The sequence below is a fragment of the Hydra viridissima genome, unplaced genomic scaffold (genome assembly GCF_058129835.1).
Source record: "Hydra viridissima isolate aposymbiotic clone 2 unplaced genomic scaffold, HvirCarnegie_v1 scaffold_7, whole genome shotgun sequence".
In the NCBI taxonomy this organism is placed as follows: Eukaryota; Metazoa; Cnidaria; class Hydrozoa; order Anthoathecata; family Hydridae; genus Hydra; species Hydra viridissima.
The window spans coordinates 4,131,616-4,149,876 of record NW_028324306.1 but is presented as its reverse complement, the minus strand read 5'-3'; the positions used below and the strand labels follow the sequence as shown (position 1 = coordinate 4,149,876).

General features: G+C 28.0%; 2 protein-coding genes across 7 annotated transcripts in view; one reads left to right on the top strand and one right to left on the bottom strand.

The window, feature by feature from the left end:
- Window positions 1-3,236: 3,236 nt before the first annotated feature.
- LOC145184100 (uncharacterized) overlaps window positions 3,237-18,261 on the bottom strand; it is a 28,302-nt gene continuing 13,277 nt past the window's right edge. For 4 of the 6 annotated variants that reach the window (XM_090092107.1, XM_090092109.1, XM_090092106.1 and 1 more), the window contains 15 exons: window positions 17,027-17,383; window positions 14,954-15,298; window positions 12,332-12,402; window positions 10,534-10,601; window positions 9,307-9,449; window positions 8,900-9,135; window positions 8,209-8,382; window positions 6,862-7,165; window positions 6,249-6,557; window positions 5,952-6,159; window positions 4,785-5,053; window positions 4,579-4,645; window positions 4,223-4,464; window positions 3,774-3,950; window positions 3,237-3,592 (listed from right to left, as the gene is read on the bottom strand). In XM_090092107.1, the coding sequence (XP_089948233.1) occupies window positions 3,555-3,592; window positions 3,774-3,950; window positions 4,223-4,464; window positions 4,579-4,645; window positions 4,785-5,053; window positions 5,952-6,159; window positions 6,249-6,557; window positions 6,862-7,165; window positions 8,209-8,382; window positions 8,900-9,135; window positions 9,307-9,449; window positions 10,534-10,601; window positions 12,332-12,402; window positions 14,954-15,298; window positions 17,027-17,383 (3,008 nt within the window). In that variant the 3' untranslated portion in view covers window positions 3,237-3,554. Of the gene's footprint in view, window positions 3,593-3,773; window positions 3,951-4,151; window positions 4,465-4,578; window positions 4,646-4,784; window positions 5,054-5,951; window positions 6,160-6,248; window positions 6,558-6,861; window positions 7,166-8,208; window positions 8,383-8,899; window positions 9,136-9,306; window positions 9,450-10,533; window positions 10,602-12,331; window positions 12,403-14,953; window positions 15,299-17,026; window positions 17,384-18,261 lie in introns of those variants that run through there. The other 2 variants (XR_016453878.1, XM_090092111.1) reach the window with 2 other exon arrangements.
- Window positions 10,632-18,261, top strand: part of LOC145184803 (uncharacterized) — a 115,304-nt gene continuing 107,674 nt past the window's right edge. Inside the window, exon 1 of the mRNA XM_090092113.1 lies at window positions 10,632-10,669. The gene's annotated coding sequence lies outside the window, so the exon portion shown is untranslated. The remainder of the gene's footprint in view (window positions 10,670-18,261) is intronic.

The window sequence follows — 18,261 nt, the reverse complement described above, 5'->3', positions numbered from 1 at the left end:
AACAGATATTTTTACTTAATACCAATTTTAAGTTCAATCTGATTTTACGTATCAGTACTTCAGTATTTAAGAACTCTAATCGGTAAATTTGTGATCTTTCATGTGGAAGCATGCATTCCTTTTTATTCTATCGGGATAAAATTAATTTCGTAGGGAACCCCAAAATGACCAACTTCTAATTTTCTAAAATCAATACTGGCTAAGCGTTGGGCTGATTCAGTTGTAAAACTCTGATTTGGTTTCAATCAGGGTTGAATGAGTAAATAAATTTCAAGAAAGTACGAAATCACTTTTTGTGATAATTACGTAGGTTGAATAACGTTTTAATCATTATAGTAACTTAAGAATTCAAGTCTTATACTTTTAAATAAGTGCAAAAAAATTCCTAAACTCAATCAGGTTTACCAGATTTTGCAACCAAATTTCAGACCAGATTTTGCAACCAAAATCTTGAAAAATTTTTTGCGCATATCTCATATTATAATTGGTAATGTACTCGACTGTTTTGCGTAAAAAAAATAGTAGCAAGAAATTTTAAAATCTTGGTCTACCTTTCTGTATAGATTCATTGCTTGTTTTATGCACCTTTTGTACCTGATCGTTTTTTATTAACCCTGATCGTTTTTTATTTTCTAGTGGTTAGAAGGCCAATAACATAAGAGTTCTGCAAGCAGCAATGTTTACAAATAATATTTAAGGATTTTCCTTTTTTTTTTTTTTGACTTTTGCAGATAGATACCAAAAATGTACAAAAGCTCCATGATCTATTAATTGAGCACTCAGTGCTTAGACACGCAACTCAGAGTTAACTTCTAGGATTATATGCACGTGTTTCACGATTTTATATTACGTTATTACTTTGCCAAATCGCGGCACAAATGAAAGTACAAATCGAAGTGGGTTAAAAAGAGGTGCTCATTATTTAGAAGCAAAGTTTTCATTTCTTAGAATCGTGGTCTTTTAGTTGCTAGTTTATCTAAACACCTTTTGAAAACTATTACTTAAACGAAGACGTATAACCATTGTGTAGAATTAACTATTATAAAGAATCTACGGCAAAAACTTATATCTGTTTTGTTACTTAAATATAGAAACTTTTTTATATCACCTATTTGCGATACTTTCAATTTGCTTAACCTTTGACTAACTCAGTCAATCTGGAGCTTACAGCTTGTATGATAAAACAAACTGCAAGTAAAAGACTTCGTTTTAAACAATCGAAGTGTTCCAAGGGAAGCGGTGATCGTGATCTTGGGAAGTTCCGAAAATTTGATCAAGTTATTAATACCATTGCATTTCCATTTACTCGAACCTGTTTTAACACCGAACGTTTGATTAGCAAGATAGAGAAACAAAAGCTTACTAAAAATCCTCCATCTGAAGAAAACCTAAAACAAAAAGTGCATCCTTATCATCAAAATTCAAGAGCATTCACCATTCAGAAAATGGAACAAAAGTCCTTTAACATCCTCTTCTGCTGAAACAAGAAATTGAAACTTGAAAACCTTTGTTTCAAACGATTTAATCGGAGTTGAACAGATTGCAACATCAGTGAATATCATCAAACAAGGATCACCTCCTAAAACACTTAATTCAGCCAAGCAACTGGAGGCAAATTATTTTGAGTTTTAACCCACGTAGTAAATTAACATTTTTTCTTGAAATTAATTTAAATCAAATCTAATTTATTATGTTGTTGCTGCAACTCATGTTTACTTTTCCAAAATAAATCACTTTGAAAATTTACTTCTTTTTTTGTTTTCTTTAGGACGTAAAATCACGGATCTCTTTGATTAACACTCACATGACCGAAAAAATGGTTAACATTCAGCTGAATATATGATCGTATTTTTAATTTTGCAGTGTATTTTCGATATTCGTAAAATACCATTTAAACACACTGTGAGTGAAATGTTCTGATGATAAGTAACTAAACAAATGTCTAGGTATGAGTGTCTAGCTGACATTCATACCAGCGAACTTTCTTCCGCAAATCCTCAAACAAAATTCTTACGAATATCAACAGCCTAGAAAGCGATACACTCTTACGGATATAAGATTGCTGTATAATTAGTTGGATATTCTGCTAGAAGAATGCTCAACAACTACGTTCGAGGATGAACTGGGAACATCTTAATACGAATCCATTAGCGGATTGATTGAGGCAGGAAATCTAGCATCATAGTTTAACCTGCCATTAATAGTCACTGATGTAATATCTGTAATCATAACACACCTTATTAAAACGAAGCTTTAAACTGTCCCATTACTTTGCACCAAATGCTATCCGCAGATAAATGTGCTTAATTTCTACAAAAACAGGTATGTCTATGTAAAATCACATTAACATTTTTAAACCTAGTACTTAGAGCTCATAAAACAAGTTGATCACGTTCATCCAAGCAACTGAAAAAGGATTTGAGCAATTGAGTATCTCTCAGCGATACTTTATTTTAACTCCTCTTTGCTAATCTGTGATTACTAATATTAAAACTACCCGCACATCTTTTAGATGCAGATGACGCGCTTCAAATAACACGTACCTCACTAAAAATAAAGAACCATGTTCTGTTATTAAACGTAGATAATGCACAAAGAAATGGAATTTAAGAACCATAATCACAACTCTTTTTAATTTGCGATGCCACTGTCGAGCTGAATTTTTTGAACACAGGTAAGAGTATTGGATCGATTGCTGATAATGATCAGAAACCCGTCGGTAATTAACGTTAATCATCGATCAGATAACAGTTGTTAATAAACTTTGATAAACTGGAGCACATCACATAAATAGCTAAGCAAAAGAAGTGGTTGATGGCTGTTCCAAGTGTAGTGCTGAATTAAGACTTTATAATGTGATCAATTGAAGAATGAGATTACATATGAAGAATGAAATTATATATGAAGAATGAGATTATGAGATTATGAGATCAAATGAGAACAACTGAGCAAGAAACGGAATGCTCTTCTAATAGTTTGTGATAACCAACATAATACAAGATTTACAAAAAAACAGCTGAAGCTGGTTTGGTTTAGTTTTTTGAAAATATTTCATTAAATTTCTAGCAACTTAAAAATTTAAAACCAAAGAAAGATTTAAAATATCTAACAAAAGATATCTTATTATCACATGATCATTTGCAACTTAAAATAGCATCAAACAATATTTTTTAAAAAATCGAAAAGAGAATTATTTCAACACAATTATACATAAAATAGAAAATAAACTCGTCAGGTTACTAAAAAAAGCGTCGTAAATTAAAGATGGTAAAATTTAGATAATTTGCTCACATACAGCATAGTTTGTATATTTACAACATAATTATTAAAACATAATTTTTACAACATAATTATTACAACATAATTATTACAACATAATTATTACAACATAATTATTACAACATAATTATTACAACATTATTGTTACAACATTATTGTTACAACGTAATTATTAGAACATAATTGTTACAAGAAACTGTAGTTAACTTGCTCGTGGTTCCTGAAAAGTACCTGCTGGATATAAAGCTCCAAAGCATATTAAGCAAGTACATACTTTAATTTGACAAATGATTAAGCAAAACGTTTGAAGAATCTAAAGTAAACAATCGAGTTATTTACAAAGTTAGAAGGTCATTTTTTAAATAAAAGTTCGAAGGTCATTTTTTAAATAAAAGATTCGAAAACTTTAAAAAAACTTCTTAAAGAAATTACAAATGAATTGATTTTTTTTAATGATGAAAAAGAAAAAAACACATAATTAATAAAAAATTCACCCTTATTTAATCCTAGATATGCTCCTTTTTTCCGATCTTTTAATGACAGAGATTTCCATAAAGTACGGATCAGCACCTGCAGGTCCTGATTACGCACAATGTATTGAACAAACAAAAACAAACCCTGCAAGCTATTAAAAATGCAGAATAACCATTGAAAGAGTTCCATTGCATCTCCTAAAAGAACAATACTTTTAACAAATCTCATACATTTAAAAACACGATAAAGATATCAGTAACTGCTATGTCATAGGGGCTAACTTAGTTCAGCATTAGTGTTATTTAATATTTCTTACTAAATATTTCTTACTAAATAATGACAAACAAAACGCATTAAACACAATATTTGTACTGAATACGTTTTCCTTTCTTGCTTACTTGATAAGCTATCACATAAATGTTGTTAAGTATGATTAGAGCTTCAAAAACTACTTCAAACCAAAACATACCAATAGCAACAATACCAAAAAGCCAAGTTAAACCCAATAATGTACTAAATGCGAAAGCAATGCGGGAAGACCTAAGTATGCGCCGAAATATTTGTGTTTCTTCCTCTTTCGCAACAATATTTTCTAATCTTCGATTACTAATTGATATCATAACCAAAACAAGAACGATAAAATTTGAAAAAAGTATTACGGATACTGGAGTTAACACACCTAAATAAAATGCTTTTCCACGTAGAATGCATCTAAAAGAGAAATGTATTTTAACGACATTAATTGTAGTTTAAAGAAGTTGCAATTATAGCTTGCAATTACTTAACACGCAGATAAAGAAAAACAAAGACGCAGACTTTACATACAAATTGCAATCACCAAACGAGTCTCTTGCAGTAACAGCAGAAATTGCTACAATTAACAGAGGAACACCTAGAATAATAGAAAACTAAACTTAAGATAACATGCCATTGAATACTATTTCCAAATAAGTTCACAAACATATCAGAGACTTTTGTTATTACTTATATTTCTTTACAGCTTTAAATTCCTTACTACTTGAACTACTAACCCCAAACAAGATATGACGATATGCGCATGAACTTATCGGGATCCACATTTTTAAACACAGTAAAAAAGCTTTTGTATAAGTTCACAGCTTCAACAGCAGTCCAAAGAAACGTTGTTAGGATAAAATACTGCAGCAATCCAGCAATAACACGACAGCTGATCAGATGCATCGACCTACGCTCTGCTCCAGCAATAAATATTGCAACCAGCATCATTAATGAAATGCACAACTGAAGAAGAATTTTTAGGGAAAGTTTTTGAGACCATTTTCTAAAAGAAAGTTCTAAACATCGCTTTAATATACTCAAAAGCTATATTTCTTCAACTTATTTTTCTCAAACTTTAAATTTTAAATTCATCTTTAACAAACAGCTTCATCTAGCGCTAAAAAAAAACAAAAACAAGTGCACAGCATAAAAATACTGCACTTAAAAACTACATCTAAATACTGAAACGCTGTGAAGAAAATATATGATAATGTAAAGTAGTTAATTCAAGTCAAAAAAAAAATTGGGCCGTAAATTATAGAATAACTAATAATCAAATTATAACAGCTGTGTTGATTTATTATAAAGTGTGTGATAAAATTAAGTTGTTAAAAAATTTTAAATAAATTTGTAAATAAGTTTTTAATATATTTATAGTAAAGTAACAAAATTAGAACAAATTTATAGCCAAACTGTAAAAAAGTTGAGGCAAATATTAAAGAAATTTATTGCAAATATGTAATATATTACAGCAAGAAATTTGAAGCATGCCCATAGTAAACTAAAAAAATTTATAAAAATTTTTTTTATTTCTACTTTCGTTGTTATTTCAACATTATTTCTAACATGAAGCACAAACACCTTTTAAAAGTTTGCCTAGAGTTGAAAAACATTTTAAAGACACTCGTGACAACCTTTACACGCAGGTGAATGTATATTTGTTGAGTTTCAACTGCTGAATGAAACTTTACACACCGAACTAGCATTAAACTTTGTTTTTAAAAAAGTCATAAAATACCAGCAAAAAGTTTGATATATTTTTTCCTACTTCTTATTTAAGTTGTCCTTAAAAATTTTTTTTTATTTTCTAAAATTATCTAAATTGAAAATAAAATGCAAATGTAAAATGTAATAGTTTCTTCAATTGATGAAAACTAAACTCATTAAAAATAAATACTGACCTAAACAACACCAAAGCCAATATTGATAAAAACAATGATCCTAAAGAAATCGTGCTTCCAACCCAACTCACAATCTGCAGCGCTAAAGGATTATAACCACGCTGTGATGTATCAAGGACAAGTGCAAAATTTGTGAGATGGTCACATTCACATCTTACTTCAAAACTATTTTCAAAGGTTTTGCGACAACCAGCATTAGACCAGCTATCTGAATTATTCAACCAAGAAAGTTATTCGTTAAATAACACTAATTTGTCAATAGCTTGAAAAGCATATCAAGAGCAGTTCCTACTTTACCTAAAGTTGCGTTCCAAAAATAGCAATCCAAATATCCTTTCAAGTTCTTATGATCAATGTTCTTGAAGCTTAATTGGATAGGTTTCTTGAGGCTTTTAACTGAATGATTGAAAACACTTGCAGAAATAATTGAGCTCACTATAACTCCAGTACCATTCTGTCTGTTTTCTCCATGATCAAAATGCAAAGATACAGACTTGTGATTTGATAAGAAAAAGGAAGGGCTCTCAAATACAAATGAAAACAGAACATTATTTTGAAGGCTTAGTGCACTTTTGGGAATGAGCACAGAGGCATTCCAGTCAATTCCTAACAAAGTAAAGAAAACATACTTGAATTTTAATTCTGAGGAACAATAAGAACCTTTCTAAGTTATATTAAGATCAGGATAATAAAATATGGCAAGTCTTACAAAAAATATAGTAAAAAAGCCATTCCTTGATACACATAACATTAAAAAACACACAGGTGTTTATAACAAATCCATCTTCATCAAAGAAATTACAAACAGCAACTTATTTTTGAAAAATTATACTCAACCACATAGTTACAGTAAAAATTTGAACACTAACTAAAAATAACAAGAACAAAAGAAAATGCTTAAGAAATTTACTTTTTTGCTTGCATGTTACAGCTGCATCCATTATGATTACGTTGGCATCTTTCTTTGTCCGGCTGTACGTTTGAATTAAAGTGTCTGTCAATTTTGCAGGAGAAAGAGCTAGAGCAAAATGTTTGTATGAATATGATTTACACAATAAATTCAATTCCTTAAGTTCTTCAACAGATTGATTAGCTAATAACTGTAGAACTGCCAAGATTTTTCTAGAAGAGTTGTTAGAATTTTGGGCTAAAATGATCAAAGAGCTATCAATTGATAAAACCATGTTGACCATATCAAAAATGTCAGCTGTAACCTAGTAAATTCAACACACACAAAATAAAAGCACAGAGGTTAATAATCAAAACAAATGTTTGTAAGTATGGCACATTACAGATAACAGAAACTTTTTTATGGGTTTTCAAAAAATTACAAATATTAGAACATAAAAATGCAGGAAAAACTGTTCAACAATAAACATTCCACTTCCTTACAGATTCAATGTATTTTGAAGACAAAAAAAAGTAAGAATTTTTTGTGCTGAAAACCACTTATCATCACTTATTCTGTGAATAAATCTAATTTAATTCAGTGAATAAGTCTTCTTTAAAAGAAGCTGTAGTCTAACAGTTTGAATGCTACTTATAATAAAACTGCAAATTCTCAATGCAATTTAATGAGTTACAAAAAAATTTGACATATAAATTGGAAAAACTTTAATTTTATTAATTGCACATATTTTGGAGTTAGATCTCTGAAGTTCAAAGAAAGTTTATATTGCTACCTTGAGTTTATAATGTTACAATTTTGAAATTGAACTTAAAAAATCATTTAAAAGTTTAAAATGATAACAGTTATTATTCACAAAAACCCATTATTAGTTAAAAGAACATCCTACTTATCAATATAAATCAATGTAAATAGGATCCTGATGTTAGCGCTAAATTTAAATATATCAAGAATCAATTTACTAATTTTTCATGATGAATTAACTGCTTAAAAATATGAGCAAAATTATTCGATGTAACAAAGCCAAAACGTATAAAACAGGCTACTAGCAGCCTTTAACTTTATACTGAGATAATATCTTCTGGAATTTAAATGAAATTTCGTTTTGAAGTAATTGAACATACACTCATGTAGTTTGAACATGGTTTCCTTCAAATAAATCTGTTAAAACAACAACAGAATGAAAACAGTTTAATAAAATATAAAGTTCAAAGTGCATTTTTTTGGATTGTTAAAGTGGATGCATAGTAAAAATGGATGAAACCTAGTTTTACACCAAATTCAAAAATAATGAAATTTTGTAAAAAAATTTTGTGAAGAAATTTATTAAAAAAAAATACAAAAACTTACATTTAATTTGGCAGACGACTTTATAAAAACATCCTCAAGAATATTTGAAACTAAAACAATATCTTCATGTGTTGCAAATAAAGAGTCGCAATTCTTAACCTCATTTAGTTTTCGGATTTTTACTTCAGGAGTTAAACAGCTCTTGCTTGTTTCTGCACCAATACATGTGGGAACCTTATTTTAAAAGAAAATACAACTGTTAACTGTACATGTAATAATAAATAAATACAAATGTATAAAAATACAAAGTAATACTTGTTCCACATTTAAGATCTTCATTAGAAGACTCCAAAAATAAAACAACATTAAGAGCTAATATCAACTTTTGAAAGTTGAGATCATTACTCTACTTACAAAGTAAAAAAATTAATGCAATAATGTATAGGGTGAGAAAATTCGATGGCTGTGAAAGACTGACAGGTTCTGACATAATAACATCAAAATGATATTATGAGATTTACTAAATTAGTGGATTTTTTAAAAAAGTACATCTACAGGCACATGATCACTCTTAATTCTTTGGAAGTATATTTTTAAAAATGTATGAATATTTAAATGTCACTATTTAATCTTTTATTTACAATTAAAGAAAATAGGACTTTTTTTTAAAGTTACAATAAAACTACAGTTATGACAAACTAGACAATTCCTTTTTGAGCACACTACTACAGCTCTACACATTAAGTCGTACTTTGCTTAAAGAGATCAGCTTTTTAGTGGCATTAGATTTTGGATCACAGTCACTAAAATCAGCATCTTGCCAATATGCCCCTTTTAAAGAACTCCAACTGCAAAACCGTGTAACATATTTATTTTGATCAGTACTATGTCTACATAAAACAGAAGTTTTTCTGTTAACTATTGTTGTGTTAAATGTGTACTTTCCTTTGTAAGCATCTTCTCCATTAGCATCAGTCATACAGCAGTCTAAACATTTAAAACCAAAAATAATTTTTAACTGGTCATTTATACCAAAAAAAGCTGTTCTTCTTGTTTGGCATGTAATTATACAGCTTCAATAGGCTTAGAGAAAATACAGGTTTTAGATAAGTTCTTTTCTTGAATAGAACATTTTACTAAATAAACTAAAATGTATACCATTACTCAGTACCATCACATTTGCAATGTTACCATTTTTATGAAGAGCTGCAGGATAAATGTTTTCCATGTATCTGCAGAACTCTATCAGATTGTCATCACTCATCTTATTAAATCTAATAGTTGCATATGTAATGCCAGCACTAAAGAGCATCAAGCAAAATCATCAAGAAAGAAAGAATGAAGTTAAAAACTTTTGTGGTTTTAAACTTTCAGAAAAATTGAAAAATTGACCAAATAGAATTTTTAACAAGTTTAATATTCTATTTGTTTTTATATAATTCAGAATTTAAATAAAAATAATTTAACAAAGATAAAAATAAGCTAGTACAAAAATGATTTATCTCCTTCATTACACTTCATATGGAAAAATAAAAAATGGCTATAAGTAAGTATTTGATAATCGTTTTACGTTTTCCATAGAATTACAAAAAGAAATATTCTCACTGCTTGAGAATATATTACATAATTAAAAAAAAGAATACCATTTTATTTTAAACACCCACACAGAGAGAGCAGTGAGATTTACTATTACAAAAAAAAAATTTGATGAAGGTATTTTTATTCCTTTATCAACAACTAAATACTTAATTTACATTCTTAAAGAATAAAAATCTTACTTAAAGAAAAAGGTAACTAAAATAATATAAACAAAAATTTAACAAAAGTTAACTAAATTTAATTTAACTTAAAAGTTAACAAGAGCAAGTATTAATTATTTATTATTTGCCAAGGATTATAATTAGTGAACAATTATCTTTAAGACTTTGACAAAGGTATTTTTATTCTTTTATTAGTTAATTAAAAATTTTAACAAAAACAAGTGTGATAATTAAATTGATTAAATAATCAATTAGTATTAGATCTATTTATTAGTTTAGTTACACTGTTATTATTTAACTTCATTTTATTACTTTTTTTATTTTCTTGTTAAAGAATTTATATGATCTAATAATTTTTTTTGTTAAATTTTTTAAATTTTCACAAATAAAATATCTAGAGGTAATTCAAACGTTGAATACATTTTAAAAAATTCAATTGAAGTAGTTAAAACAATAGTGTTCAAAAAAAAAGAAAAACTGATGTTCGTGATTTGCATTTATTTCAAAATACAGAATACTAAAAAGATTTTTTCTCTGGATTTTGCTCTAGTTTAAAATACATTCTTTCATTTGAATAAAACCCTAATAAAACCATTAATAAAAATACTCAATTGAAAAGCTTTACCTTAAACTTGATAAACTAATCCTTGGTTTATCTTGAAACATTTTAGATTTATTTAAGTAATCAGAAATCTAAAGCAAGCAAAACTTACACTTAAAACAGAAAAAAACATACTACAATTTAGTCATTGTGCATTAAGGTTTATATGATATTAAACTGATATAATAATTGCTTGAAAGAATACTGCCTAAAAAAGAGGATAAACTGGATGGCTTAGAACAAAACTGAACAACAAAATGGTCAAAGAAACGGTTGAGAAAATTAAAGTTTGGAAAACATCAAAGCAATGATCAAGAAAAATAAAAATTTGATAGTTGTAAAGTCAGTTTGCAAAATTCTAGGGTGATAACAAAAACAATGTTTCAGCTTCCAGCAACATTAAAAGTTTGGTCACCATTTTAGAGAAAAATTAAAAAAATTCAAGAAAAATTGATAGTGGTCAATGCTGCTGTTAATGAGCAAAATGAAAGAAAAAAAGAGAAAAAAATGTGATAGCTGAATGAAGCAAAGTAGCTCTAACTAAGAAAATAGTTTAGGAAAAAGTTGAAAGTTGGTTGAGAGCAGTTTGAAAATACAGATAATGATTCCACATATATTTCAAGGTTAAGATCAAAAAAGTTTTTAAACCAGGTTCTATTTTAGTTGACTTGAAAGATTACTTTTTGAGAAATCCATTTTTATTTGCATCAATGAATTTGAAGAATGGTTTTGAAAAGATATATACATGTCCTGAAAAGACTGAAGCTGAAAGAACATAAGACTACGAGCTCAGAAGAAAAAGAAATGAATTAAAAAGTAAATAAGCTACAGATTCACCCTCATGATATGGAATACATGGCAATAAAGTTGTCAAACTTAAATATGAAGCATCAATACTAAACAAATAGAAAGAATTTAGTAAACGCATTAAATTGTTTATATTTTAACTCAACTTTGCATATATTAATTGGATTTTTTTTTGTTACATTTATTATATATTGTAATAATATTGTAATAAATTATAAAATAACAAATATGCATTATCCAACTCTTACCATATATGTAAAACATTTTTGAGTTAAAAGAAAGTTTTAACAGGTATATAAACATACTGGTAAAACTGCCATATAAACAGGCAATCCAAAACTAATGGTCTAGCTTATATTGAACCTTTGTTAACTCTTGTTAAAACCAGAGAAGCTAATTTATGTAGATTATTGCTTTCATTTCTTAACAAATATGGTGGTGTCTGACATCACCACTAAAAGATATTTTGTGAAACTTTACCCACCATCTGAATTTTTTGCAAACACCCAAGAGCTTTTAAGAAGACATCTTAACAGTTTAGAATCTCAAAAGAACAATATGCAAATTAAGCATATCAAGTGTCAATAAAAGGATAATACATATTTTCAGACAAAAAAAAACTTCTTGTTGCAAAAGATATATTTTAGCTTAATGGTTCACCCCTTGTTTATTTTTTTATATTCCTTTTTATATAGTTTTTTATACACTTTTTTTTATATGGTTTTCTATATACTTTTTTTATATACTTTTTTTTATACTTTTTATATGTATTAGCTACTTGATACATTTATTTACTCAAAATTATAGTGATTCCCAAGCTATTAAAAATATTAGCAGCTTTGGATTACAAACAAGATTCTAATTTCTCATTTAATATAATATTTACTAACATTAATACAACATTTTATAATTTGTAAGATTCTGTTTTCTTGTCATCATTTGATTGATTTGTTGTAAGATTAGCATTTTTCAAGTAAAAAAGTTAAAATTAATAGCAAACATGTGAGAACCATACCATAATCTTTAGTGATTCCGGAATAAAAATCAACTGTTTCATGGTGAGCTGTAGTTTTAACTCCGAGTAGGCTAATAAAAGTGAAAAAATATTTCAATTAAAAAATAATTTCAATTAAAACAAAGCCTTTTTATGTTCACTGAATGACAAAAAAACTGGCTATGGTTCAGTTATAAAAACTGCTATTAGAATACTTTATAATGCATTTTTGTAAAATATGAATCTACTAACTAATGCATTAGTTTTAAATTAATTTTTTTTAAACTTTTTCATCGAAAGTTTTTTTGAATATATTTTGACGAAGTTTTAAAAATTCAAACTATTGTGATTCAAAGTAAACTACATGAAGATAATTATGAGCACAGCAATGGTGTTGCTAATGCTAATATTGTAAAAATCACTTAACATAACCAGTATTAAAAAAAGTTAATAATTTAGAGAAAAAAACTTAATTTGTTTTTACATTTATCCCCTATTATACTTGCATCATGCCTTTCAAATGTCAAATTATCAAATTCGTTTAAACATTTAACACTTGTTCTCAGAATAACAACATTTTCAAACAGTTAAAATATTTCATTTTCCTCAATCTTTATGAAAATATGGACCATCAAAGTAAAGTACTTAAAGGTAATGGCCTTTAAAATTTGCTATTAGATTGCACTACGCATTGGGCACTCCTTGGTGAGAAAATTGGTTGAAATAAAATCCATCTCTAAATTTTGACAAAGGATTAGAAGAACTCAATAGTACTGTCTGTAAAAAGTAAATTTTCATTTGCATGATAATAAAAAATTAGGAGCCATTGTTTATACTGAAAACTGCCAACTAATACAGTGAGAAAATTAACACAAATATACTTTCAAAATCTTTTTGGTCATGATTTATAGCAAAGTATCTATGAACCATGCTCTAAACTGTTCTAAAGAAATCGGTGAAAGTCAAATAGATGAACTAGCTGAAGAACTTCAACTTACAGATGTAACAAAGAACTGTGAAATATCTTCAGAAGGGGTGAGGTATGAAATAATAGGTATTAAACACATGTTTAACCACAATGAAACTCCACAGTTCTTGAAATATTGAGTAGAAAAGATTGCAAGTGGGTTGGTGCTTGCTGGAAAGAGTGACAGCTGTAATCAATTGATCTGCGAGAATAAAGATTGTATTAATTGCCATAAGATCAGGAAAAGGAACAACCAACAAAAGGCACCAAACTCAATCATGGAAAAGATCCCATGTATGCTTCTATCAACTACAGAAACATGGAGTAAAACATCACAGTTCTCTACTCCATTTATATAAATTCTTTGATATTAAGTTAATGAGCAGAATATTGAGAGGCCTGCCTCTTTAAGGTTTTATGTGAAAAATAAAACTTTCTCTTTGTCAGACTGCCAGATGCAACAGGTGCATCACAATTGTTGGATCAATTTTATTTTTAAATTATAGTTTACACTATCATTATCAAATTAAATCATACTTATTTTTGAATTTGATGACTAATTAATACTTCATGGTTTATGGAAATATCAAGAGAGATATACTCCTCATGTAAAACAAAAGTAGGTTTTAGTCAGGACAGCAAAGTTGTTTGTATTGCAGTGTCTGGTCTAAATGTCAACTCAATGCAAAACAATAAATTTGAACAGATATATGAATAGCAACTATTTAATCTTCTGAGATCCCAAAAAGATAATCTTCACAAAAAGTTCCAATAGTTTCATCTTTTCAAAGTGATTATTACAGGAAAAAAAACCTGAGAATGCAAATCAAGTTTTCCACAATTTTACTGACTTCCTATTACCATGGAAGATGTTTATGGTTTGCTACCATAAACAACAATAACTCAAAAAGACCCCTCTAAAAAAACCTTAAGTAGCCCAAAAACATGGATCAATAGAATGTTAAAAAAAGGGAAAGAAATAAAGAAATACAGACAAGGATAAAAGAACAATTTCTCAAATGTAAAAATCATTAAGATTGTAAGGGAAAGTGTTCAGTATCTGGTTAAAAGCAGTGCTCTTTTTGCAATGATTTTTTGAAGTCGGTTTGTACCAAGAAAAAAATCCTGCAGTAGACTGAAATAAACAAAAGATGAGAGAAGTGATTTATTAATGATTCCAGAATTTTTCTCAACCCAATATTGATTCTGAATATCATGTAGCATGAGAGGAAAAAAGTCAAATCAGTTATCCATCTAAATCTTATTGCCATCCCAACATTGAAGTTAAATTACCAAAAATGGTAAAAGGTTTTTAAAGACAAAGTATTTATAGGAAAGGCAACTAAAAAGAGGAAATAGAGGGAACAAGCAGTAGGAGCAAGTTGCCTAATATATGGTTTTGGCATTACCATCCCTCAAGACTTGGAAGGTAAAGATGAAAACTTTCATTATGCAATATTACCAGTGTGAAGCTTCACCTAAATAGATTGTTGATGGGTAAGGCTACAAATACACATATAACTTTATATAATACTAAAATTTCTTTGACAAGAGCTTTCACAAATTTTATCCACAAGGTTTATGAAGTTATATACCTAATACTAATCTAAATTCAAGCCTGAATTTGCTCATTAAAAGAAAATGTACAGAACCTAAATAACTTAGCTTCTATTTACCTTTTACATTTATAGATATACTGTCAAGAGCATCTCCATCTTGATTTTCATTCTCCAATTGCGTAATAACAGTCATAGAGTCTGCTACTGTTAAATTTGAAATGAAAACACTAAAACCCAAATCTTTTGAAATAAATGTCAACCTTTCTCCAAACAGCATTTTTCCATATGATGTAGTAGTAAACAAGCCATTGGCAAACTGAGCAAACACATTACTTGGCACATTAAAAACATTGCATAAGAAAGTAATAGTTTTCACAGAACCATCTGAGATATCACCAATTATCTCAACTGAATCTCCAACAAACAAGTTGTCATTGCTTAAAGATGCTTTTATCCAAGGTGCTAAATAAAATCATTGTTTTTGTAAAACTTTGAAATCTGAAAAAAACAAAACTTTTGCATTGACTAATGTATAAAAAAGAACATGCACATAAAGTATTATATCTATTAAATGTTAGGTAATTCCATATGAATATTTCTTCTAAAATAAAAATATTTTTTGACATCTTCATGCCTCAAATGTCTTTATTTCTCAATAAAACCTTGCTGAAAAAATTTTAAATAAAAGTGCACAATGGTTCTTGAGGTATTGGCAGTTGTATTTATGATTCACCACTTTTTTTTTATCATTTTTGTAACAATAATGTAACCTAGAATTTTAATACCTTTGGAAAGGTGTAGGGTGTGTCCTGCTAAAATATGGGCCCACAAATAAACTTTTTTCTTACAGGATTTAAAGACTACTTAGAATAGACTAAACAGTTAGTAGAAATGTTCTTTTTAAAATATAAATATTAAAAAATATTGACCTTATGATTTTTGAATTCTAAAATGAAAGCTGTTACACAAAAACCTTGAAAAAATATTTATTTTTATATCATTATTTTATGTCTACTTACAAAAACTGCATTCATACTTTGTCTAATACTTGATCAAGAGTGGAAAAATGCTATTATAAGGAATATAAAAACTCAGTATCAAGAACTTGATTGTTATTAATATTTTATAACTTTAATGCTTTACAATATTGATATTGAAAAGCAATGAAATAAAAAAAAACAATTCTTACATAAAGAAAATAGAAATACACAGATGCAACCTGATTCTGTTATGTTTGTGGAATGGAAGCATACAACTTTAGTAATGAGCACCCTATACTGACTACCTCTCTTTTTTTCCAAAAGAAACGTTTAATGTAAATATTTTCATCAAATATTTAAGTTCATGGGGAATTTGACTTTTTTGTATTATGTATCAATGAAATGATGTATAAAATTTTACAAATAACCTTTTCTTCAAGATTTTTGGTTGACAATCTTCATTTATGCTTTAAAAAAAATAAAATTTTTAAATCTCATGAGAAATAATCTGCAGAGCTAAGAAATTTTAGAATTATTATATTAATCTATGCCTTTCTCAAGATACTAAAGATTAAAGCTGCTCTACTGGCTATTTCAATAAAAGCAAAAATGCTAAATCAGCAAAAATTCAATTGCCAGTATGTTAAGAACTACTGCATATTTTCAATTCAATATTACACATAACATCCTTATGTGTCAAAAATGTTTGACACATAAGGATGTTATGGTCTGCATAATTTAGTGTGTAACAACTTTATTACATTTTTTTTAATATTCTTTTCTTTGTGATATAATTTTTGTGATTAACTTTACGCAGTTAGAAACATTGTGCTTCACACTTTTCCTGAGAAAAAAAAAAATTCTTTGTAATAATGGTTTAAAAGTAAGGAATAATAATAAAGTATGACTTTATGCAAAAAAAAAAAAAAATGTTGAGGAAAATAAAAGAATTTGTTTGTTTCATTTCAAACAATTAAAGCACAAAAATTTCCTTAACATTTCATTTTTTAAGTATCTTGAATAAAGGTTTTAACACTAAGTAACACTTACTAAGTTGCATTAAGCTATAAATAATTTGTCATTTGACTTATTGATTTTGGTGTTGAGTTTTATAGTTAAATCCTACTTATCACACTCAGGAAAAATATTCTTATAATAAAAAAAATTTATAACCAACTTAAAAAAGGCAACCAAAAAAAACTCTGCTCACCTTGAACATAAATAGGTGTAGTGGTGCAAAATTGTCCATCTAGAAAGTGGCTACATCTGAGACATATGTATAAAGTCATAGAATCTGACAACTTCAAATTTGAAATAGACATTACAAACAAATTGTTATTATCAGACCTGAAGGACATTCTCTTTCCAAAAGGAGATCTATCATATGAAATATCCGAAAATGTTGAGTTAAACATAGCAAAATATTTAGAACCTGAATGACTACTACTAAATGAATCACCAAATAACAGCCGTTTAATTGAATCACACTGACTGATATATACTGTTATATTAACTGAATCTCCAATGTATATTTTGTCTTTGTTCATAGTTGCCTTCATTGAAAAAACTAAAAATAAGTTAATGACTAAATTTAAAACATTCAGGAAGAAATTTTGTAAATATTAATATCTTCTTCAACATTTTACCATGATTAATTACTTGAAAATACTTTACCTAAGAGGAATAAGTATTGCTACATCATTCATAATGATATGATTACTATGATAAGATATGATTAACATAATATGATTATTATGATAAGATATGATTAACATGACATAATGATATGATTCATTTGATAAGGTTACTCAAATAATGTCATTCTTCAAATTTCAGCAGTAAAAATGGTGCAATCTAACAGTACTAATCTCAAGGTTAATAGCTGATACAATTGGCAGTTTTAGTATTTTTAGCTTTATTGTTTTTATATTGAAATTAGAACAAAGTGCTTAAGTTAACAAAGTGGAAGGATTGAAAAGCACTAAAGAAATAATCCACCATTATAATAAATCCACCATTTATCAATACACAATATTTTAATACAAAGGTGGCTTATGCAATCCCAACCAAAGGTGTGAGGCCTTTGAAAAAATAAAAGGTAATTAGCATGGTAATGAGTCATTCAAACATAAAAACACAAAATAGAATTGGACACCAAATATCTAAGATTTAAACACCAATTTTTAAACATAGTTTTCAATGGAAAAATATTGCATTTAATAAATTTTTTTGGGATATTTGTGCTGCTGGAAAATGAATCTGCAACTTGTTTAAGAATTCTTTTGAATTTGTCTACTTGCATTATACCATATATCTATTATATCTCCAGAGTTAGAGAAACAATCACAAGCCATGATATAGACCCACCATGCTTCAATGCAGGCACCACAGATTTTGGTAACATTTTCTTTTAATTGCTTTGGTGTACTCTTCTTTTTAAACAAA